This window comes from Halichoerus grypus, chromosome 7 (assembly GCF_964656455.1).
Source record: "Halichoerus grypus chromosome 7, mHalGry1.hap1.1, whole genome shotgun sequence".
NCBI classification, from domain to species: domain Eukaryota; kingdom Metazoa; phylum Chordata; class Mammalia; order Carnivora; family Phocidae; genus Halichoerus; species Halichoerus grypus.
This window is the reverse complement of record NC_135718.1, coordinates 70,281,555-70,307,167: the sequence shown is the minus strand read 5'-3', so window position 1 is coordinate 70,307,167 and position 25,613 is coordinate 70,281,555. Positions and strand designations below refer to the sequence as shown.

Below are 25,613 nucleotides of genomic sequence, written 5' to 3'. Positions count from 1 at the left end.
TAAGAAGTTTGAAAGTGGAATCCAGGTTTTAATTTGCTTTTATTGTACTGGACTTCAGATTATGTTTTTTGGTTAGAATCATGTCACTTCTAGCTGCAGGTGAGTGAGAATTACCAGTCTTTTAGCTGTCTGAACAACTGGTAAGGAGGTTATTGCTTGTGGGGAAGAAGGGAGAAATAAATATGTGTCAGGTGGGCAGCTAGTGCTTTCTGTCACACTCCTCTTCCTAGGAGGTTAAACAGGTATGAATGGTCTAAACCCAATTAATGCTGGATTCTCAGGACCTTCAAACTTGGGTTGGTTGACCTTGACAGTGGCAATTGACCCTGATGTGGGGAAAACAGGAAGAAGAATAATGATAGCTCAGTTGTTCAAAATGGAATTGTAGTTGTTGAGTGAAGATCTGGACTCAGGTTTTGGTAGTAGGCACAGAGTATGAAATGGTCAAATCCAGGAAATATAGTGAAATCAATATTGGTAGGATTCAGTGACTGTCCAATTTGAAGTGATAGAGAGAGGGGCAGGCATGGGCGTGTGGTACAGAAAATGCGAGGCACGGAGCATGAGCCTTGGCCATCCCAGTAGACATGGAAGTCTATAGTTGTCCCAGCCATGCCAGCAGAAGTATATTTTTCTCTCTTCCAAAGGCCTGTGGACAATATTGTCCTTTGGTGTTCACTCAGTGTTCCTTGCTTCTGTATGTAATCAGTTCTATGTGGAAAATACAGATACTCACCATAACAGCTAGTAAGATATAAGGTTCTGTTTCCTCCTGTTTAAAAGGAGCAGCACTTACCTTTAAGGTGTGCTAAGAACTAAATGGGATAATACATGTGAAGTGCCCAATTGCTGTTGGTGTGTGCATTCCAGCATTCCCAGCTTGACCATGAGCTCCTCAAAATCACAGACTGTGGTTTACATAGGCTTCTTTTTATATCCTATGCAAAGTCACTATCTGTTACATAAAAGGAATTCTGTAAACGTTTGGAATGAATAAATATGGGTAACAGAGAAGAAAGCTATGAGGAGAGTAAATGTTGATATTTTTCAAAAAGTATACATATTTGTGTGTGCACGTGCATGTGTGTATTTATCTATATTTATCTATGTTGATATGGACAGGTTTGGATGAATGGCACCTATCTGTCTATCTTGCTAGCTCATGATCTCATTTTTCCCTAGTGCCTATTCCTAAAACTATTTTCTTGAATCGTAAACATATGACGTTTTTCACCAAAATGAAACAGAATGCAAAATAAGAAAACTCAACTTTTAGTAAATCGTGAAGTCTGATTTGTCACATTTGTTCATAGGATTGTTCATTTATTTACTGAACCCACAGTGATTACTGACTGTGAATTAGACTCAGTGGGAGGCTCTGGGGGGGAAAGGGGGCACAGAGTGTTGGAGATCTGAGAGGGACATCAACAAGGGTTGCTGTGAGGTGACCTGTGGGTGCGGGGGAGCCCAGATGTGCCCTGTGCGAGCTCACAAGTGCCGGTCACATGGTCACCTGTGAGCCGTACATGGAGGATGAGCAGGGCACACAGTACAAGGACTAGGAGACATATCTGATCTTACCGAATTTCTGGAACATTAGGTGCACAGAGTTCCTTCTACTTCAAGATGAGATTCTTGTCAACAAGAGATGGAGAAACAGGACTTGTATCAAAGTCAAAGCAATATGATCTAATTCTTATTTTAGGATGTATGAAAGCCTGAATCTTGGAACTGCCCCCATGTTTAATGGGCTAAGAAAATCCATTCATTTTTTCCTTAAAAAAGAAAGTGTGTGAACCTTATATATAAAGGGCTTAGCAGAGTGAATTTGGTCTGTTTGCATTCATATAAAAACCAAACCCTCAATCTTCTCTGTAAATTCCATTGTAGAGCTGTCTGACATTCCCGAGAAAAAAAAATGTTGAAACTAAGACTCTCTTCAGAGAGAAGCTGAACTTCCCTATGCATTTCATCAAAACAATTCCCAAATGCATGCGAAATCTACCACAGAATTGTAGGACTATTAGACAGTTTTATTTCTACCTCATAAAAATATTTCAAAACCTGTGGGAGTTTTATGAGCCAGCACTCATCAATCCGTATCATTCCCAATTCAGGGGCCCTTGAGACACATCTCCAGGCAATTAGGGATGTTAATTTTGAAGCAAACTGTCACATGGTATATACTTCATTATCAGTGAGTGATAGATTGTTTAAAACCTTATCTCCCTCCAAAATCATATATATATGTATGTATATATGTATGTTTTATATATATACTTACATTACATAAAGATATATATATATATGTTATATATATAAAGATTTATATTACAGAAAGATATATATATAGGGTATAATATAAGGTATAATACATATAGGGTATAATATATATTTTACATATAAAACTTACATATATATAAAGATTTACGTTACATAAAGATATATCTTTATTATACTCACAGATAATATAATATCTTTATGTAATATAGTAATATAATATTTGTATTACATAATACATAATATCTTTATGTAATATAAATCTTTATATATAAATATAGGGTGTCCATGTACACATGTGTGTTTGTGTCTGTGAGTATAATGAATAAATAACATATATAAAATTTAAGACTAATACGTATATGTTTAAAATAGAGAAGTTTACTGACAAAAATCCATTAGCAATGTGAGTCAGTACTTCACCTCTTCCGTCCTGCTTCTCTTTGTGGAAGTGAAACTGAACTAACCTTACAGATAAAATGCACAGTGCATTTGATCATTTTCTTTCAAAAGCCCTCTTCAGGTCAGTTGTTCTCTTCTTCCTCAAATGTCAATATTCCCCACTCTATCCCCCAAATAAAGATTAAAATAAAAACATCCACAAGTGCATTTCTTTTCTTACTGTATCTCTGACTTGACAAGCTCAGCCTTCTAGAAATGTGGCTGGGATTGCTCCCGATGCCGGGGAAAGCTGTTATTTATCTCGCTGTTGGTCTTCCGCAGGGCAGGGCAGGGCAGTCCTGCCTGTGAGACTGGGAAGGGAGAGAAGCAGGGGGTGGCAATTAGCAAGGGGATAGCCTGGACAGCAATCAGAAGATTAAGGAGAAAGGAATAAAAAAATGGGACAAAGGCAGTTTATCTTGTTGCCTCCCATCTTAATTCTATACAATAATTCTGGGTAATTTTTTCTTATACTCACTTTGTTTATTAGTTTTGTGTGTGTGTGTGGGGGGGGGTTGATTGTGGAGCTGTTAGGCAGTAATCTGTTCTATGCAAGAAAAGCATAAAGAAAGCTTTCAGTAAGCTTCTCTTCCTTCCTTCCTTCCCTTCCAGTCGTTCTTCAGTCTTTGCTCTCCAAAGAAAAGATCTGTGCTTTAAAGTAAGGTCTGAAAAGGAAATGCTAATGTCTCCCTAATTGTAACTTTATGTATTCATCAGTTTCAGGAAGTCCTTCCTTATATCACATTCAAGTTCCACTGCTCATGCAGAAGCATATGTCCTCTTGTTTGATCTTCAGTCAATGGCACCCAGCGGCCTCTCTTCCCAGCACGGAGAATTATGGGATGGTGAACTGTAAAGGTCCTTTCCCTCCCATGTATTTCCTCCAAGCTTAACTATTTCCCATTCTTCTGTCTGTTCCTATAATCTTCACCTGTGCTTTAGGAGCTGTACCTTTAGAATGACACCCAGCTGTACCGACCCTGTGGCATACCCAGGCCCCTAGAAACATCACACCCCTCTGTGATTTGGAGCACACTCCCCAGATTCATTCCTTGTCACCTTTTGCATCCCGGCTCCTTTCTTGGTCCTCCATGAGGCTGCCCCGGAGCTCCCCCCAGATCACTTTTCTGGGCCCTTGCTCTGCTGTGTGTTAGAATAAGCCCTCAAACAGGCAGTTCCCTCAGGAGATGTCCAGCACTGTTGAATAGGGGATGAATACACGAATAACACAGCCTGTAAAGCCAGGAACTTTTAATTTAGTGATCATACAAAAAGTACTAACCTTTTTTTATGGAAGATGGTGAGATATGCACATATTTTGCACAATGAGCTGTATAAACGTTTAAGGCACTGAACTAGGGTCTTCATCCTCATCTTGCCACCTTGGATAAGTCTTTTCCCTTCTTCTTGTCTTCTTACTTGATCAATAATTGGAAGGGTTGAGTCTTGCTCAGGTATGAGATCTCTTCTAAACCTAAAATAATCTTTTCTGGAAGATGGCACGGTTTTGCAAATTTTGACACCCTGCACATGAAAGAATAACTCATTTTAATATCCAAGTAGCCAAGTAGCTATATATATCTAGCGAGAGTGAGAGAGATAAGAGCGAGAGAGGAATACATAACTATATATCTATATTTATATCTGTATCTGTTGAAAATACGAACAAGGTTAAGAACTTGGAGTTGAGGCTCTTCCTAGTAGAGAGCTGAGGAAGATCCAGGCGGTCCGCCTTTCTACAATCTGTCAAAGTTCAGGTAAACCCGGGTTTTAAGACTCAGTTGTGTGAAGAGCTGAAGTTGGGCTGGAAAACTTGCAAAGCCATGCCTGCAATATGGACACCTTGCCATCCTTCATCCGACCCTTGCTCTGGGAAGGATATGGATGCCGTTTTGGCATCCTGTCCTGCCCCTGTGACCATACTGCTGTCTGTTCGGTTTGGACAGGTTAGCCTGAAGCCATTAGTTATGCTTAAAAGAAATCACATGGATGGAGGAGTGAATACAGACATCTACCACCAGAAGATTAAAGTAATAGATGAGAGTTACCTGTCCGTTCAGACAGTGTGGCCTGGGATACTCATGCCACGTCTTGGCAAGGTCCCATTCTCATCTTGTGGGAGGGTTTCTCTTTCCCTATTTTCTGTCTGGACTCTAGAAACAGAAGGACAAAAGGAATCTACAAAAATCATTGTTCTTTTTGCCTCATGGAGAAGGACTGAAGGTCCGTTTTAATTTTTTTCAGGAATTGTGATTTTACTGCAATTCTTAGTCCTCTTATGTATCTGCCATGGTCTGAATGTTTGTGTTCCTCCAAAATTCATATGTTGAAATCCTGGCGTTCAAGGTGATGGTATTAGGAGGTGGGGGGTGTAGGAGGTGCTTAGGTCATGAGCCCTCATGAAAGGGACTGATGCTTTTCTCAGAGACAAGGACACAGCAAGAAGGAGCCCGCTCTAAAGGGAAAGTCGGTTTTAGTCAGACACCACATATGCTGGTGTCTCGATCTTGGACGTCCCAGCCTCCAGAACCGTGAGCAATACCTTTCTGCTCTTTATGAGTCTGATATTTTGTTATAGCAGCCCAATTGGACTGAGACAGTAACTTAGTAAAGATTATAGTAATAGCAGACATTTATTGAGCATTTTATACTGGCTACTCTAAGTACTTCACATATAGTATTTCATATGATATTTACAACAACCCTAGGGGGGTGTGCACTATGAAATTATCTTAGATAAGGAAACCAAGGCTTTGTGGCTTGCCAGTGTCTAAGTGCAAATAATGGGCAGAGTTAGGATGGAAGAGTCCTACGCCAGAGCCCATGCTTTCCACTACCGTTGCCCACTCTACAAGATGGACCTCCTGTGTACTTGTAGATACTTAAAAAGATCCGTGCTGTTCCCCTTCTTAGGTGTGCATTATATAGTAAGGAACTAACAATTGTATTGGTTCCATCCATATTTATTAAATGTCTTTCAGGGCCGGGGGCTCACACGAGGTGTTGAGAACACACTGGGGTAAGGCAGATGAGTCCCTGCTGTCAATGGCTGGGCCCAGTGGAGGGATCAGATGTCAATCCAGTAGTCACTTACACAGATACGTAATCACAGACTGAGACAAATGCTGGGAAGTGGAAGATCACTCACCTCCTACTCCACTGTTTCTGACTTGATATTGGCTTTTCCACCAATGGCTATTTTAGAAGGTAAGGAGGGAGCGTCCCTCAGTACCGACCTTTCCTGTTTGCCTTGGAGAGATTTAGTTAAGTTGAGAATAAATGAGACAAGATTAGGTAAGGGATATTTGGTGGGTAAAGGGGGTAAATGTGATTGTTTAAATAGATTTCGTCCTGATTTAATTTACTGTCTGTGAGGACCATCCATCATGGTATGGCTTCTTTTCTAGTTAGTAAGAAACTGACTCTGGCACGCTACTTTGCAATGGGCAAGGCTGTTTCAGATCTCATTAGGTCATTACAGCAATACTTTAAGAACGGTGCCATTGTTATTTCACAAAAGTGGAAGCTGAGGCCTGGGGAAGGGAAGGACCTTCCACAGAATCATTTCTTCCAGGAAGTGAGGAGCCTAGAATCACCTCCTGCCGGTGCTTGTTCCCTTGACTTTTTCTCCGTTCCATGCAGTGACGGTTATTTCCATGGTCATGGTTACTCAATCCATTGCAGAGTGATTCCGCCCCCCCCCCAGCATTTGCATATTAATGGACTGCATGTGGAAGGAAGGCCTCTACCTTCACAAAATTGTGAATTAAATACACAGCATAGGCAAATGCAGAGGACTTAATGGAAGGAAGTAGAATCTTGCAGGTTTTTCCCTTTTGGAAAACTTTTCGTGTTTGTTTTTGTGACAGCCCAATATGAAGCCCTAGGTGGGTGGCCAGAGCAAGGAGCGGAGGAGTAGACGGGAGGATGGAGTGGGGCAGCTCTGTCTGCACACAGGTGCCCAAAGAGCTGAGAGCTTGGCCTGTCTAGAAGGCCCTAGAGGGGAAGGACCACACGCTCCTGCATTTCTTCTGTGCAATTAAAAGCCACTCCCTTGACTCACTTGAGCCTCTGCTTCCTGCTCCATGAGTGCCGAGTGCCTCCCGCTGCACCATCATGTGGCCACACCATCACGTGGCTCGTCATACCTTACTGCAGTCTTCTTCCTCCCGTGTCCCTGTGTCCACCCTCCTCACAAGTGTGCACCTTGGCGCCTGGCACACAGCAGGGGGCCAATACATGCTTCATGAATGGACTCTTAGGAAAGAAGAAAGTTCTCAAACTTCAGAATAACTTTTCTGGTATTGGGGCCGTGGTTTGAAGGAAAAATGAGTTCGAAGGTCACAGAATCACCTTTCCTTTGAGAGTCTAATTATGTCAGTGGCACTTCACTGCCTGGTCCACATTTGATCTAAGCTACTTAATTTCTTCACCCTTTTTTCTTGCTGAAAATTATTTTCCACACAGGTCACAGAAAAGGGACCGATGTAATGATGAAAACTGACACCTCACAGTCACTCACTCATGGACACATTGATGTCCTGACATTTGCACCAAGTACAGGGGAAAGAGAGAGGCAAGGCTGCCCCCCTCGGGAGACTGTTCTAAGCACAACTGTGACCAGCGACTCTCAGATGAGGGACCAAGTCCTACCCATGCCTACAACTAACAGAAGTGAGATATCTTAAGTGTTGAAGTAGAAGTGTTTAAAGATGTTTTTGATGCATCTTTGACACATTTTGGTGCTGTGTCCCAATCTGCCTGGGAAGAGGGGATGCAGCACCAGGCAGGTGGGACTTCTTATACTGGGTACTGAAGCATGGGTCGGAGTTTACCAGGTAGAGGAGAGAGGAGTAGGGCCAGAGCACAAGAGCCCTTTGTGCAGACGGAGCCCTGTGTGTGAAGGCAGGAGGGAGGAAGCAACATATCTTTATGGATTTGCTGCTATGCAGATTCTAAATATGAGGAATGAGGCTGAAAAGTTGGGCTATGGTCAGATCCTAATTGGCTTATGTAGCTTCCTGTGGAGTAGATTCATTTGGTAGGCAATGAGGAATCATTGAAAAATACTGAGTGAAGGGCATTAATGCGATTGAAGTGCTTTTTAGGTGAGGAGGACTGTTCTTTTGCCAAGTGGAAGACACATTGGGGGGGCTGCGGAGTGGGGGAGCGACATGGAGACTGGTGTTCAGTCCTCCCGCTAAGAAGCTATTAGCAGTAGAACTGGAAAGAGGGAGGCTGTGGAGGCCTTACCCGGTGGGATGCAGTGGAAGAAGTGAGGACTGGACAGGGGTTGAAGGATGTAACGGTGACACGTGAGGATCAGCTGACTGGGGACAATGAAAAGGAAGCATCTCAGGAGAGCCAGCTTTCTGGCTCAGAGTGCTGGGCGTCAGTCACCTAGTAGGGGCTGCATTGGATCCTCCTGTGTCAAAAACTGGGGTACAGAAGAGTACCTTGCAGCCACTCTTGAATTGTATTGTGTTTCTTTTCTAAAGAAGAGGAAGATAACCTAACGCTCAGAGATGTTGAGTAACTTAGCCAAGGCCACACAGTTCATCTGTGGCAGCACCGGGGTTCAAATCCAGGTCGGCCCAGCTCAAAGCCCACCCTGTGAAGAGGTGCTGCCCCCACGGGGAGGTGCCCCCTGTGAAGGAGGCTCAGGAGTCACTTGCAAGGCCGGGTGGCACTGATGGAGGGATAGAGATAGTGGGCTGGTTTGCCAGGGTAACTGGGTGAAGGGGGCCTTCTTTATTTTTTAAAGATGTCAGCAAAAGCATTTTTATCTGCTGAGCAGAAGGAACCAGTGCAAAGAGAGGGTTCCATTTCCTCCAATGAGGGGAGGTCTGTGGAGTAAGAGGACTTTGTGGGCGCGAGCGTAGGGCCGGCCTGAGGACACGGGAGGCTGGGGCTTTGCAGAAGGAAACTCCAAAGGGAGCAGAGAGGAACGGAGGGTGGGAATTCCGGCGAATTGGTGGGGCAGGCATCTGCAGGGAATCAGGGAAGTCTCGAAAGCTGCCGTGGTGCCTTCAGGACGCTGGGAAAGTTAGAGCAGCGCGCTAGGAATTGGTGTGAGAGGCGGAGGCCACTTGCACAGGGGGTGTGTATGGGACCGGCCAGTGTCACCTCCCGCCTATAGGGCTGTGAGCTCAACGGCCTGCTCCATGGCTGTTCTCTTCATTTCCCTTCCACGTGCTGCTCTCCCAGGCTGCTAGACCCTCACCCTGGGGGAGATAAAGAAATGCATTTTAATTTCTAGGAAAGTGAGGCCCATGAAAACAAAACCGCTCCCTCTACCAAGTGCGACCCTTGCTTTTCCAGCGTATCTTAGCAGTCACAAATAGAAAACCAACATGGGTGGCTCATCCATTTGTAGATTTCATTTTAAGCCTAGTGAACAACTCCTGCGTCTCCGATGAAACACTTGGTGAGTTAGAGGATCAAAACCTCGAGAGAAAAGCATCGAAGTCCTGTGCTAGGTTCAGCTTTCGGAAGGCACCAGTAGATTCTGTCGATGGTCACGGAAAGTCTGAATATGTTGCAGGTTTCCAAGTGTAGGAAACCATGTTTGTGTTGGAGAGTGTGCCAGGTATGGGCCGACGATTGTGGGGTCCCGGGCCCCCCCGCACTGCTCACAGTGGGGACACGTATTGTCTGTGCTCTTTTCTCTTCCACCCCAAGTACAGTGTATTGATCTCTGGCGTCTGTCCTGCTATCATGTTAAGCCTGAACTGTCAGGCTCTTTTCATTTTGAACCGTTTTTCTCTTTCTTCAGGGGTCTGTCTAATTTGTACCGAGTTTCATTCAGTCCCCTAGTTGATCTTTAATGCCATGTTTAGATGGCATTTTAAACCATTGATTCAGTAAACACTAGGAAACGCAATTCTTATCATTACCATTACAATGAATTCAGAGGAGGCAACACATGTTTAATGTTACATCTTATAGAAACTTAAATTTTGGAAAAGATGAAGTAAAAAATATTCTCGGAAAAGATTAAGTAAATAGACTCATAAATATGTACAATTAGTTTGTAATGTCCCTACCCCTATCCTATCCCATGTCAAAGTCAATGTTTGTAAGGCAAGGGAGACAAAAGCAAAAATGAACTATTGGGATTTCATTGAGATATAAAGCTTTTGCACAGCAAAGGAAACAGTCGACAAAACCAAAAGACAACCTACAGAATGGGAGAAGATATTTGCAAATGTCTTATCAGATAAAGGGCTAGTATCGAAGATCTATGAAGAACTTATCAAACTCAACACCTGAAAAAACAAATAATCCAGTCAAGAAATGGTCAGAAGACATGAACAGACATTTCTCCAAAGAAGACATACAAATGGCCAACAGACACATGAAAAAATGCCAACATCACTCGGCATCAGGGAAATACAAATCAAAACTACAGTGAGATACCACCTCACACCAGTCAGATTGGCTAAAATCGGCAAGTCAGAAAACAACAAATATTGGCGAGGATATGGAGAAAGGGGAACCCTCCTACACTGTTGGTAGGAATGCAAGCTGGTGCAGCCACTCTGGCAAACAGTATGGACGATCCTCAAAAAGTTGAAAATAGAGCTACCCTACGACCCAGCAATTGCACTACTGGGTATTTACCCCAAAGATACAAATGTAGGGATCCGAAGGGGCACCTGCACCCCAGTGTTTATAGCAGCAATGTCCACAATAGCCGAAGTGTAGAAAGAGCCAAGATGTCCATCAAAAGATGAATGGATAAAGATGTGGCATATGTATATACAATGGAATATTACTCAGCCATCAGAAAGGATGAAATCTTACCATTTGCAATGACATGTATGCAACTTGAAATAAGTCAATCAGAGAAAGATAATTATCATATGGTTTCACTCATATGTGGAATATAAGAAACAAAACAGAGGAGCATAGGGGAAGGGAGGGAAAAATAAAATAAGACAAAATCAGAGAGGGAGACAAACCATAAGAGACTTAACTATAGGGAACAGACTGAGGGTTGCTGGAGGGGAGGTGGCTGGGGGGATGGGGTAACTGGGTGATGGGCATTAGGAAGGGCACATGATGTAATGAGCACTGGGTGTTATACACAGCTGATGAATAACTGAACTCTACATCTGAAACTAATGATACACTGTATGTTAATTAATTGAATTTAAATAAAATAAGATTAGAAAATTTTTAAAAAAATCATTGTGCATAAATAGGCAAAGTTTCTGTGTCCCTTAGGTGTTGGTATGTCCACTGGCAGGAGTAATCACAGGACACCATATCCATCTGGCTGGACCTCGGGGCCGCACACCCAAGTGTTTCGTAGGTAGTGATCCTGACGTTTTGTACCGCCCCGTGGAGTGACTTGGTATCTGATGTCTTTTCCTTAGGAACCGTGGAGCACACAGCACATCCCGGCGCTGTTTTCAGCCTTCTGTGGCCTCTTGGTTGCTCTTTCCTACCATCTGAGCAGGCAGAGTAGTGACCCCTCTGTGCTCCTGTGAGTAAGGGGCACACACAGCTGTGCCTGGTTCCCGCCGCCCCACCTTGTCACAGAGGGGAGAGGGCCGAGCGGTGCTCGGAGGGGTTGGACTTCTGGCTGCTCACCTAGCCAACCACTGGGGGAGGGTGGGAGAAAGGCAGGACGGACCAAACACTAAGAAAATCAAGGGTCGACTTTCAGCACGCATTTCACCTTTGCTCTCCTGCTTTGGGAGTAAAATGCACAATGTTGGGAACAGAGGGCTTTTAGCTCCCAAGTGCTGCTTTTGACTTTCCCTTGGGTGAACTGTGTGGGCAGCTCCCACCTCAACCAGGCTCCTTTCAGGGTCCATTAAGCAGCATCACTAGGCGGTTCCTCTGAGGACACACTAGACTGGTATCTCTGAAAGGTTTGTCTTTTGTTCTGTTGCTTTGTGTTCCCAACACGGCGGGGCCCTCTGGGTTCAAAGTGAAGTTTGCGCCTACATTTAAAATGTATTTAGGGCGCCTGGGTGGCTCAGTTGGTTAAGCGACTGCCTTCGGCTCAGGTCATGATCCTGGAGTCCATGGATCGAGTCCCGCATCGGGTTCCCTGCTCGGCAGGGAGCCTGCTTCTCCCTCTGACCCTCCCCCCTCTCATGTGCTCTCTCTCTCTCATTCTCTCTGTCTCAAATAAATAAATAAAATCTTTAAAAATAAATAAATAAATAAATAAAATGTATTTAATAATCATCTTCAGTCAGTTGAAATATACTTTCCTATCTTCCCTTTAATCTTGTCTTTTAAATCTTAGAGAAATATGCACTTTGGAAGTGGAAATGCTTGGAAATGTTGCCAGAGTGTCCGATATCAACCAACTGATGGTGATCAGATAATCAATCACCTCGTGTGATTTTTCCAAACTTACGGAAGATTTGGACTTAAGATAGCCATAGCTCTTTGGGGGCCAGAGAAACCATCATTTTAGGCTGCTGGCGTGCAGCAAAATGAAAGGCACAGGAAATGGACAAAAATTAAATATGGTTTGCATAGCTTTTCCTGTCAAATATTTTGCTGGAGTTTTGAATTTTCTTGCCATTTCTTTGTGAGGATGAAGCCCTGGCGGGCTGACCAAAACAGAGAGTCTCTGTGAGCTTAGCTGTCGGCAGTTGGGGTGCCCATACCCCGTACTTGACTCCTTTAACGAGGAGGGAATCTGAAAATCAAAACAGAATATTTGTGATGACTTGACTCTGTACCTCTTTTCCTTTATTATGAATTCATTAAAGGAGAGAGCCCTTGCTCTTGCCATTTGGGAGTGTGAGGTATCAGGTGAGGCGGTTTACCTTGAACACTGTAATATGCACATATTTTAAAAAGTAAAAGCTGCGCATTTGTTCCTTTTCAGGTCCTTTATTCATTGTAGATTGCTTCCTAAATGTTTACATCAAAACCTGGAAGAACTGGCCGCAGACCCTCTCCCCAAGAAGATGAAAGACTCAGTGGTGAGATATTTGTGTTGTATAACGTATGTAAGGGTTTTGCTTAACCTAGCGTGGAACCTGTGGGCCAAGCTCAGGTCCTCAGTGGGGCTCCGGCTAGCCAGGAATGAGAGTCACTAGTGCATCTACAGCCGACGTGTGGACTGTTGAGCAGCCTGGCGGGTGTGGACCCTTCTAGAGCCTCTGGAAGGCAGATTGCTGTGCCTGCCACAGGCACTCCCTTGGTCCTCAGTTGATGGCAGTTGCTTAGATATTCCAATGAAACAAGTTCAGTCAATTCTGCCCCCTTCTGGCACCAAGCCGCAGGCCCGCCGTGCACAAGTCAAAGCTTCTCAAATAGGGGCGCCTGGGTGGCTCAGTCGTTAAGGGTCTGCCTTTGGCTCAGGTCATGATCCCGGGGTCCTGGGATCGAGCCCCGCATCGGGCTCCCTGCTCGGCGGGGAGCCTGCTTCTCCCTCTCCCACTCCCCCTGCTTGTGTTCCCTCTCTCGCTGTGTCTCTCTCTGTCAAATAAATAAATAAATCTTTAAAAAAAAAAAAAAAGCTTCTCAAATAAACCTTCCGCCAGGCTGGTTCCTGATGTGCTCCAGGCAGGCCTCCCCACCTCTTCTGGCCTCAGCCTCATGCTGAGCTCAGACTACTCTGCCCATGTTGAAGGCTGACATTGGCACAGCCTTTGTCAGGAGACCTTGGGTTTTGGAGAAGGGAGCAACTGTATTGGTTGGAGCACGTGAAGGGAAAAGGAAACAGTAAAAGAAGGAAGAACAGAACACAAAGACTGTTAGAAGAAGGATGCTCTTTCTTTGTCCACCAGGAAAACGGCTTGGGGTGGTTTCGAACATCCTTTGAGCAGGTGTAGCCTCTTTGGTATCAACTTCCAAACATCACTACTTTAAAAAGTAATTGTTCCTCGATTATGTAATCTCCCAATCATTTGTGTGTTGAGCTTGAAGCGGACTGCTGTCTGGAAGGCATGCTTGTCCTGTGTTTTTTAGGAATGACAGATCAACAGAACAGCAGTTAATGACCCATTGATTGCAAGCTCCTCCAGCCAGGAGCTGCAGTCTCGTTTGGCTTGGTCTCCACAGTGCCTGCACCCGAAGCTTAGTACATTGCATTGAATTTAGACGAGTTAAACTGCAGTCCGCAATTTCAAGACAATGTGCAGGACTCAGTCAACATGATAATATTGTAAAAAATTCATACTCAGCCCCCGGTGCCTTTGAATGTGGCTGCAGGGGAAGCTGAAGCTTGGAGGCTTTTTTGACACCAAAAAGAAACCAAAGCGAGGTCACTATGAATAAGGGCGTGGTTCATGAATTTTACAAGCAGAGGTATGTTTGCAAAGCAGGGCAGGAAGTGAACCTGTGGGGCTGATGGGATGGCAGCTAAAAAGGGAGGAAAACATTTGACATTGAAGCATAGCATCAACAACCTGATCTCCAGCGTTGACGCCAGGAGACTCGCAAGATCAAACTGACATTCCCGGGTCAGTTTCTCTAAAAGCCAGGGAATGGCCTGATGTCAACCCAAAAGTTTTCCTGTGGATGTCTGAGAAAAACTGTTCTCCCCAGATGTTCCTTGATTTCATGAATGATGAAGATGCTTTCTGATTGATTGCATTGAAAAATAATGTACGAATAACGATGAAATCCGACAAGCAATTTGCTTGGCGGATGCTGCTAGTATTTCATTAGGATGAGTAGATGCGGTGGGCTAGGTGTTGCCTTAGTCAGTTTTCATTCATTTTGAAATGCTTTGTGTAATGCAGAGCACATAGCTTGTAGGTGATTTAATGTGGTGTGTGTGTTCTTTGCTCTGAAAAGTCTTCTGGTCTAATGATAATATTTTAACAGGACTACTAGATTCAGCTTTTACAGTTTGGTGCATAAAACCTTTTGTGCCCAGTGCAAGTACAAGGTTTCCCTTCTTGTCTCCGATTTTCGTTCTCTCGCTCTCTCTTTTCTTCAAGTTCACTTTGTATGAGTAGCCCCTAAGGAGCCTCCTTAGATCAGGTTTCCAGCCCTTGTTCCTATTCCAATTCATTTGGCCTGTGATGGGGCCTGCATGTTTACAAGACTGTCCCCTCAGACTGAGCTGCCAGGGACCTCGATCTAGAAACAGAGATGCCCAGCACTCCATCAGTGGGCCTATACGTTCTCGTATGCACAATGCCAACTATGCACTCAGTTCATTACCAAAACACGATAGTTAATAGCAATGTAAACTTTCCGCTTAGTTCCCTCTTATCCACCTGCCTTAGGAGCCTGGTCTTTCTTTTTCTATCCTCACTCATCCTCATCAATCTCTACCCTCTTCACGCATTCAGCTGTGTTACTTCCATTGTATCTATTTTTCTCAGTTCCTAGAAACAAAAAATAGACAAAACAACAAAACAAAGACCTCTTTTTTATCATTCAACCATCTTCTTTTTAACCATTGGTTGTATCACCTAGGTTTTTCAGGGGCCATGCTGTCTACATCTGCTGGGTTGTATAGTGTGGGACCAAGGCTTCTTGAGTTTCTTTTTAGGGTTGGAGCATGAAGTGCCACATAAAATGTCACAATGGATTTAAAACGTTCAATGTGCTAAGCGCCAATATATTTATTAGTTAAACATGCTTGGAATCACCAATAAAATAGGGAACCAAAACATTAATATTATTGAAGATTGTTTTGGAAGTTCTGGCTCGTGTTAAGTCCTAAAGGAAAAAAAAATGTACATTACATTATTGTGTATATGTAGAACGCACAGAAAAGTTTATTAAAATCAACTATGATCAATATGAGAATTCATAAATACCCCTAGAGACAAGGAAATTTAGAAAAGCAAGAGCATTCTAACACATCAGAAATAACCTTAGAAAATATAATGAAAACATGATCCTACTCACAATAGCAACAAAATATATGAATTGATAATAGGAATGATTTTAACAAGTAGTGTCAGAAATAAAGAAAACCACAGCAGTCTATTAAAATGTAAATGAAGTTCTGAATAAGTGGTGATAAATAGACATGACTTGATTTTGGATAGGAAGGTTGAGATTTATTAAATGCCAATTCTTTCTAATAAATTTATAGGTTTAATATCGTTCAAAACAGTTCCAGAGGAATTATATTCACAACTTGGGGAAATGATTCTAAGGTTCATTTAGAAGAATAGCCATTAATAATAGTTTTTTAAAAAATCTGAAAAAGAAGAATAAGAAAGAGGAACTTAGCACTTTGAGATATAAGAGTATATTTTAAAGATTGAATAATCAGAAAAAAATTATGAGACTCATCCAAGACTAGAGGATGGGATCAGTGAATCAGTAAAACACAGAAAGGAGGCAAATTTTTATACAAATGTATTATGTGAAAATTAAATGTCACAATCAAGAATGGATTAATCAGTGTATGGTGTTGAGGTCATTGTTTAGCAGTGGGAGGGGAAAAAATAATTTTGTGTGCTAATCCCTCACCAGACACCAATGTAAGTTAAAAAGACAAAGAGCAAATGAGACTTTTCCATGTCTGATACTATGGCAGGCTGAATTATTTTAACCAAACTCTCTCCTGATTTAAATGAAAATTCTGAATAAAATACAAAAAAAAAATCCTTCTTAAATGTGACAAAAAACTGACAAAAAGATAAGGAATTATTAAGTCAAAGTCAAAATTTAAGTGAACAGGGGAACCAGGAGGAAGCAGAGCAAGAAGCTTCTTTTGCCTCAAGGGCGTCTGCCCAACCAGGGGATCCTGAGCCTCAGTTGTCAGCCCTCAAGCTGTGGGGCAGAGAAACTAAAGCCCAAGGCTGCCAAGGCGGGTGTGCGATGTGAGACCATGTGCTCATCAAGCTGGGGCACTGAAGCACCCACCTTCAGAGGGAGGATGAACCAGAAGAAATCTCTCCCATCCTCCTCAGTGCCAGAGGAATGCAAGCAGACGCACCTCAGTGTTGAACATTACAACAGAATCCTTGAGATGTAGTCTGCTGCAGGTTTTCAGTCCCAGTTCTAACACCTGCATGGCACAAAAACGCTAAATTTATGAATCGAGATTGAAGTGGCCCCCACTGGAAAAACACCTCATGGCAAAACCAAACACGAATCCTCCTTAGAGGATTCTTTCCTCCTAGGTCTCCAAGTGTTCCCCAAACAAGTTTTCTAAGGAAGATGAGCAGCTCTCAATTTAAAAAAAAAAAAAAAAAAATTTAAACTACACAAGGAAACAAAGAACCAGTAGAAACAAGTCTTTAAGTACTTCACATACTGGAACTATCAGACACAGATTTTATTTTATTTTATTTATTTATTTTTAAAGAGTTTATTTGAAAGGACATGAGAGAGAGAGAGCATGGGGGTGGGGGCAGAGGGCAGAGGGAGAAGGAGAAACAGGCTCCCCGCTGAGCAAGGAGCCCAACTTGGGGCTTGATCCCAGGACCCTGAGATCATGACCTGAGCCGAAGGCAGATGCTTAGCTGACTGAGCCGCCCAGGCGCCCCCAGACACAGATTTTAAAACAACTATACCTACTGTGTTTAAAGGAATGAAAGGTAAAACTTATAGACAATAGAAAATATTAAAATGATCCAGCATGTTTGAAAGAGAACCAAATAGACCTTCCTAAACAAAAAACCAGAAAATGAAGCAGTTGAAGAAAACAAAACAAAACACACACACACACACACACACACACACACACACACACACACATACACATACACACACAGGAGATTAGATGCCTTTGATGAAAGAATTAGTGAACTAAAAGAAGAAAGTATCTAGGGGGTAACACTGACAGACATAAAATTAAGAAATACAAAATAAAGATGAAGACATGTGAAAGAGAGTAAGAAGATGTAACATAAATCTAATCAGAATTCCAGAAAAACGGGAGAGAGAGACTGGAGCATGATCGATGTCTGATGAGATCATATCTGAGAATTTACCAGATGTGATGAAAGATACTGATCTGGAGATTCAAGCATCCCAGTGAATCACATGCAGAGTAAAACACAGGAATCCACACTGGAAAAACCATAGTGAAACTGCAGACCCCAAAGACGCAGACCATCTTAAAGCAGTCAAACAAAACGAACGGATTGCATTCAAACGAATGACAAACAGAAAGCTCCCTTATCAAAATCAATCATAGAAGGCAGATGTTTGATATATTTAATGTTCTGTAAAAAAAAGGTAACTGCCAAGGTAGAATTCTATGCCCAGTGAAAATATCTTCAAAGGTGAGCAAAATAAAAATATTTTAGACAAGCAGAAGCTGAGAGACTCTCACTAAATGTAATGCTGAGGAATATTTTTCAGATGGTCTCAGATGGGAAGTCTAATTTGCACGAAAGTGCAAAGAGAAATTTAAACAAACATTAACTGTATAAAACCATAAGAAGAGGATAACCCACAACTTTGGATGGAAGGAGAAAGGGACCCAAGACTTAAAAATTCTTAGTAATGTCCGGGAGACAAATAAAGGTACTGATTAACTCAAGACGGTGATAAGTGAAGTATGCATGTTGGAATGTTTGGTGTAACTGCTAAAGGAATAGAAACATAGTATGTAACTTCCTACTCTGTACAGAGGGGAAAAACAGAATGATAAAAAACAGTTCTTCATCAGTAACAAAACATAACAGGACTCCTGTGTGAAACTCTGATTAAAAGTCAATTCCAGATGGGTTATAAACCTAAATACTAGATGACAAAACCTGAAAGTGCTTAGAATCATAATAAAGGAAGTTATCTTTATGATAAATCTAGGGTAGGAAAGAATTTTTTAAACAAGAAAAAATAAGGAAGTTCATTACAATTATGACCTTTGATTTATCAAATAATACCCAAAAAGAGATTTAAAAAATAAGCCACAGAATGGGAAACAATTTTTAAAATATGTATAGTAGATAAAGCACTAGTGTTGAGATGAATATAAAATTGTTATAAATCAATAAGAAAGCCAGATATCTCAATTAAAAATGGCCAAAAGACTTGTACATGCACTTCGCCAGGGAGAAAATAAAAATAGCCAAAACCATGAATACGTATGCAAACTAATTAATAATCAGGAAACTCCACACTAAAACCACACCAAGTTACCATTTCATACTTACTAGACTGACAAAAAATGAAAAGTTCTCACAATATTAAGTGTAGAGCAAGGGAACTCTTATGTACTGTTGGTGGTAGTGTAAATTAGTATATCTGTTTTGGAAACAATTTGGTATCATAAAAGTTGAAGACACACACTACAGCCAGCAATTCTACTCCTAGATATTTACCCTGGAGCAAATCTTGCACCTTTGTACCAGAATACACATATAAGATTTTTCCTCATTGCATTTATTCATAAGGACCCTAAGCTGAAGCCATTGGAAATTGCACCAACAGTGGAATGCGTAGTATACAGCAAAGGAAGAGACCTTACCATAGCCATATGCAATGGTATGGGTGAGTCTTAGCCACATAATGTTGAGCAAATGAAGCAAGACATAAACAAATATGTCTAGTCTGGTGCCATCTATTAGGTAAAAATAGGTCAACCAAATTGCTTACATTACATACATAAGGAGCAAATCATTCTTGTTTAAAGAGTAAGAAGCTTACTTTCACCACAGTCAGGATAGTTGATATGGACCCCCCAAGAGGGGAAAGAAGGGTTTGTGATCAGGGAGCCACATAAGGGATTTCTTGGGTTATAGAAATACTAGATTTCTTAATCAGTTGGTAGTCACTGAGATGTTCACTTTATAATTATTTTTTAAATTGTACATATGTATTTTAAGCACTTTCTTATATGCCTGGCTCACAATTTTAAAAATGTAAAAGAAATTTTCAAGAAGTATTAAATAAAATCAAACATTTATTCAAATTCTAGAAAAGGGATAATTTTCCAGGCTTGGAATTTATAAAATGAAAAGAAATAAAACACTCACACATACACACATAGTTAGATGTGAGTACATAAAACTTTTAAACATCTCTATGTTTAAAGGCAATAAAATTAAATAATTTGGTAAAATATTCATTGCAAATTTGACAAAAGTTAAATATCTTTCTTATACCAACAACTCACAGTTTAATTTTTAAAACTCTATAAGCAAATGATATCAATATATATATTTCATTTAGGGACAAAATATTTACAAGTAACTGTGAGAATTCTATTTACCCTACTTATACAGAAAGAAATGCAAATTAAAGTTTGATGGCTTTTTTTTTTTTAGAGAGAGAGCGCATGCGCAGGAGCAGGGGGGAGGGGCAGAGGGAGAGGGAGAGAATCTCAAGCAGGCCCCATGCCCAGCGCAGAGCCGGACCCAGGGCTCCATCTCACGACCCTGATATCATGACCTGAGCCGAAATCTAGAGTCAGATGCTTAACTGACTAAGCCACCCAGGTGCCCCCAGATGGCATTCTTTTTTTGTCCACTCAGTCAGCACAGGATAAATTAATGATATTGCCAACTGGGACAAGATGAGATTTCTTAGATATTGTTTATATTTGTGTAAATTATTACAATCATCTGGAAAAGCATAATTTGTCAAGAATTATAAAATTCATAACCTATAATATAAATAAATTGATTTGTCAGAGTTTTTCTAGAGAATGAATTTAAAATATGAAAAAAAAGATTTAGGTGCATAAAGATCATGACTGCAGCATAATTCATCATGGTAAAAAATGGAAAACAACCTAATACCTAGAAGTCAGGGAATGCTTGCACTAAATATGGCACATTCATTTTCATTCATGAAATTAATGTTTTGAGTTTCCACTCTGGCACTGTATGTGTATATGTTTATGGCATCACAAGATGGACAATTAGTTCGTCATTAAGTGACTATTAATAAGTCTTACAATAATATACATATATATAGTGCTTACAAAAGAAAGTACAGTTGAAAAAGGTATAAAATTATATGCACACTACGATTAGACCTTTATAAAATATGCATAGATAAACCCATATACATCATGATGACAGCTAGAACCATGCCTCAGCATTCACAGGCAAAAATACTGGCCCAGAAAGCATAAAAATGCTAATATTGTTAGTGTCAGGATATAGTGATCACAAATGATCTATTCCCTTTCTTTGTGTTGTAGAGCGCTACAATATTATGTTATCCTATAATGGAAACAGTAATTAATACTAAAAAATTACAGAGACCTAAATTTGCATCTTGCTCAGATATTTTATACTCTGATTTTTGTAACACCTAACATCATATGGTTCACTTTTAAGACTCAGGATATTTATCAAAATGAAGCAAAGATTCTAAACCTTTTGTTTAAATAAGTGATTCAACAGACTTGGAGTTATTAGCCTTCAAGCATGTGAAGGAAGAAGGCAGCACCAGTAATTCTCCTTTTGTATAACAAAACTAAAACTAAAACCTCACACATACTTATGTCTTTTAGAAACAGAGATGTATAATATATATTAAAATCAGCAAAGTCATTTAATAAGAAAACCAAAATTACAAACTTTTTACACTATTAAAGTCTATTTTCATAGGATGCAACAGTCTCTGAGGTCCAGGTGTTTTCAAGATTGCTTTTAAAAAATAATATTTTCACATTTGCTACCCTGTACTGCATTTAAGACACACAATTCAATGCACACGAAAAGGAGATGTTTGTAAGAATAGTACTTGTGCATTAGTAAGTACAGTATTGTTTCATGAATGAATGTGTTCATCAGAATCTGCTGCACTTCATACTTTTTGTAAAGGCACATGTATACAACGTGTTTCTATGAAAAAAAATATTTTCAGGAATAAAATTTTTGGAGTAGAATAATACCAGCTTTTTGGTGGCTGTAGGGAAAGAGGAAGCTATTTTCTTTTTATTTTGCTGATGTTACTTTTACCCATGTTAACAGAATGGTCTGTGGTTTCATTAATTAGCACTAGCTTGAGGGGCACCTGGGTGGCTCAGTCGGTTAAGCGGCTGCCTTCGGCTCAGGTCATGATCCCAGAGTCCTGGGATCGAACCCCACATCGGGCTCCCTGCTCAGCAGGGAGTCCCCTTCTCCCTCTCCCTCTGTTCCTCCCCCCTGCTCCTTCTCTCTTTCTCTCTCTCTCTCCCCTTCTCTCTCTCAAATAAATAAATACATCTTAAAAAAAATTAACACTAGCTTGAAAAGCTCAATAATTACCATTTGCTATCACGTTTGGTGAAGAGTCTGTTCAAAACTTTGCCCATTTGCAGCTGGGAATGGGGGTGGAGAAAAACAGTTTGACTTCTTATTATTGATTTCTAAAGTTCTTTTTTTTTTATATTTAAAGTTCTTTATATATTAATATAGATAAAAGTTCTTTGTTGGATGTATGTTTTGCAATTATTTTTCTCAGTCCCTGGCTTGCCTTTTCATTTTATAACAATGTATTTTGAAGAGCAAACGTTTTAAATTTTCATGAACTCCAATTTAATGACTTCTTTTCTTTTAAACCTCCACCTTTTGGTGTTCTATTTAAGAAAGCTTTGCCAATCCCAAGGTCACTTAAGATTCCTCTTACGCTTTCTTTGAGAAATTCAATAGTTTAAATTAGGTTTATAATGCACATTGAGTTAAGTTTTGTATGTGGCATGAAGGAAGTGTCAAGGTTTTTTTGTTGTTTCAGTCTTTTTGTAGATAGCTATCCAGTTAGTTGTTCCAGTTATTTTTGTTGAAAAAATTGTCTTTTCCCTCATTTAGGGAAAAGCTGTCATTTCATCTTGGCACTTTTGTTTAAAATCCATTGACTATATATATTCTGATCGGGGCTCTTTCTTCTGTTCTCTTGATCTAAATATATTTTTGCTCCAGTACCATCAATACCTGATTCCTGCCGGTTTGTAATAAGCCTTGAAATCAGATATTGTATATCTTCCAACTTAGTTCTTCCTTTTGAAAGTTGCTCTACCTTTTCTAGGTCCATTGCATTTCCAAGTAATTTTTGAACTAGCTTGCCAGTTGTACAAAAAAATCCTATTAGGATTTGATCTCCTGATCAAATCCACTGGATCTGTCTATCAGTTTGGTAAGAGTTGACTTCTTAGCAATACTGAATCTTCAAATCCATGAACATGGTATGTCTCTCCATTTATTTCTTTAGTTCCTCCCAGCAGGGTTTTGTAGTTTTCAGTGTACAGGTCTTGTACATTTTTGTCAAATTTATCCCTAAGTATTTCATATTTTTTTATGCTACTGTAAATGGTATTTTAAAAACTAAGTATGTAAAATAATGGTCAGCATCATTAGCCATTGGAAAATGCAAATTAAAGCCTTAATTAGATACCACTACAGCAAGATTTCTCAACCTCACATTATTGACATCCTGGGCCTCATAATTCTGTGGTCAGGGACTGTCCTGTGCATTGTAGCATATTTAGCTGTATCCCTGGCCTCCACCCACCAGATGCCAAGGTCACTGTCCCTCTCCCTGAAATGTAATAGTCAACAATGTCTCAAGACATTGCCAAATGTTCCTGGGGAGGTAAAATTGTCCCTGGCTGAGGACTACTGTGCTACACAACCCTGGAATGGCTAAAATAAAGAATACTGACCACACCAAGAGTAGACAAGGACATGGAGTAATTGCAACTTTCACACAGTGCCAGTGAGAATGCAAAAAGTTTCCGAGGACTTTGGAAAACTGTGTGGCAGTTTCTTAAGAAGTTAAGTCTAAACCCACCATGTGTTCCAGCCATTCTACTAAAAGCATTTACAAAGAGAAATGAAAGCCCATGTCCAGAGACATGGCCATGAATATTTATAGCAGCTTTATTGGTAATCACCAGAAACTGGAAATAAATTGAATGTCTACCCACAGGTGGATGGATTAATACACTGTGCTGTGTGTACACCAAGGAATATTACACAGCCATAAACAGCCGTAGACTATTCATACAGACAACAACATGGATTACTATCAGAATAATTACACTGAGTGAAAGAAGTCAGAGCAAGGAAGAATACATATTCTACAATTCTATTTATATCACATTCTAGGGAATGGAATAAACCATCGTTATGGTGCAGATCAGTGATTGTCTGCGGACAGAGGAGAGAAGGGGGCATAGGTTAGCAAAGATCAGGAGAGTAGACTTTGGGGTGTGATGGCTGTGCTACTTACCCTAATTATGATTTTGCATTTCATGTGGATGTTCGTATGTCAAAACTCATCACATGGTACACTTTATATATATATGCAGGGTTTTGTATGTCAGGCATACCTCCATAGAGCTGTTTAAAAATTACAGTACAGAAAAGCAATTGGCAGGAAGAACATTCTAATAAATAAAGGCTGGGCAATCGTTTGTATTTACAAGGGATACTCATGACACTGACAAAAATCAGTGGAATTCCTGTATGTCATCCAACTGTGAAAAAAATAACAATAATCAGAGCTCATTCTCCCTTTTGCTTTGAGAAATGTAACCCTCCCCTCCCTGGCAATTCCCCTGATGGCCCACTATTTTGCCTTTAGGCAAGGATGGTTGGTCAATTATAGATAACACTTAATTTTAAATTAGAAAATTTGGGAAAGTGTTTATCTTCCTTTTGGGTTAGCATTCAGTGATTTTTTTTTTTTTTAAGATTTTATTTATTTGAGAGAGAGTGAGAGAGAGAGAGAGCACAAGAGGGGGGAGCGGGAGAGGGAGAAGCAGACTCCCTGCTGAGCAGGGAGCCCGATGCGGGACTCGATCCCGGGACTCCAGGATCATGACCTGAGCCGAAGGCAGTCGCTTAACCAACTGAGCCACCCAGGCGCCCACATTCAGTGATTCTTAAATGACATAAAACCACATCAGTGAAAACTAGGAAGGAAAAATTAACTTCTTTTCATAGCCTAAAGACTCAATGAGTTATAGATCTTTCCTTCGGGAAGGTCTGGCCTTTTATAAATCTTTGGAATGAAAGGAGATACCTGAATTTTGGCCATTTATTAATAGTAAATTTCTGGTGAAAACCTGTGATCACAGAAATTTTATAGATTCAGAATGAAAAAACCAATGATTTGCCCTGCTTAAAAATCAGGGAAATTCTTACCACTTTTTAACCAAATTATTCATACCATTACTAAGGATAAATCTAGAAGTTAGTTTATCACTATATGATTTCTCCCATATTCAATACCTGTATATGAATTGTAAGACAACTTTAGCAGATAATTGGTAAATTGACATTGAGAATATATCTCTTCACTGTATTATTATGTTTTTAAAGATTTTATTTATTTATTTGAGATAGTGTGTGTGCGTGCACACACACATGAGGTGGAGAGGGGCGGGGGGGAAGAGAAGACAGAAGGACAGGGAGAGAGAGGATCTCAAGCAGAGTCCCTGCTGAGTGTGGAGCCCGATGTGGGACTCGATCCCATGACCCTGAGATCACGACCTGAGCTGAAGCCAAGAGTCAGACGCTCAACCAACTGAGCCACCCAGGCGCCCCTCTTCACTGTATTATTAATTACTTTAACCAAGCGTGTTGACTTTTTCATCATATCGTTCAAGGTCATTATTATTCCATTTAAGCTGTCTTTCTGATTTCTTCCTATTACTTTGGGTGTCAATTCAGTCAGAATGCCAGCAGCACGACTTGCAAGAACACCACATTTTAATTTTAAAAACAAGAAAAGAAAAAAGGGGGAGGGAGATGTAGGGAAACAGATGTACACAGATACAATTTTCTGGCAGAGAGCATTCAAAACAATTATTTAAGAGGCATAATTCCTTTTCAATATGAGATATTGATATATTTATAACAATGGTTTCAGAGTTTTCAGGTGTGTGGTACCTTAAAATGTTCAATAATTGTGTACCACAGCAAGTTGGCCTCTGTAGAAAGAAAGAATTTGATGGTCCTTTGTGTCTCTTTTAGATCTATCAGCCAGCAGTATTGTGCTTGATTTGCACTAACAAGCCATCCTCCATATAATATTAATGCAGTATTAATAAC

At 40.7% G+C, this 25,613-nt stretch overlaps 1 protein-coding gene across 1 annotated transcript in view; it reads left to right on the top strand.

Annotated features, from left to right (window-relative positions):
* PCNX2 (pecanex 2) overlaps positions 1–25,613 on the top strand; it is a 304,655-nt gene that overhangs the window by 126,864 nt on the left and 152,178 nt on the right. The window contains exons 16-17 of the mRNA XM_036102955.2: positions 11,103–11,212; positions 12,581–12,677. Of these exons, the coding sequence (XP_035958848.2) occupies positions 11,103–11,212; positions 12,581–12,677 (207 nt within the window). The remainder of the gene's footprint in view (positions 1–11,102; positions 11,213–12,580; positions 12,678–25,613) is intronic.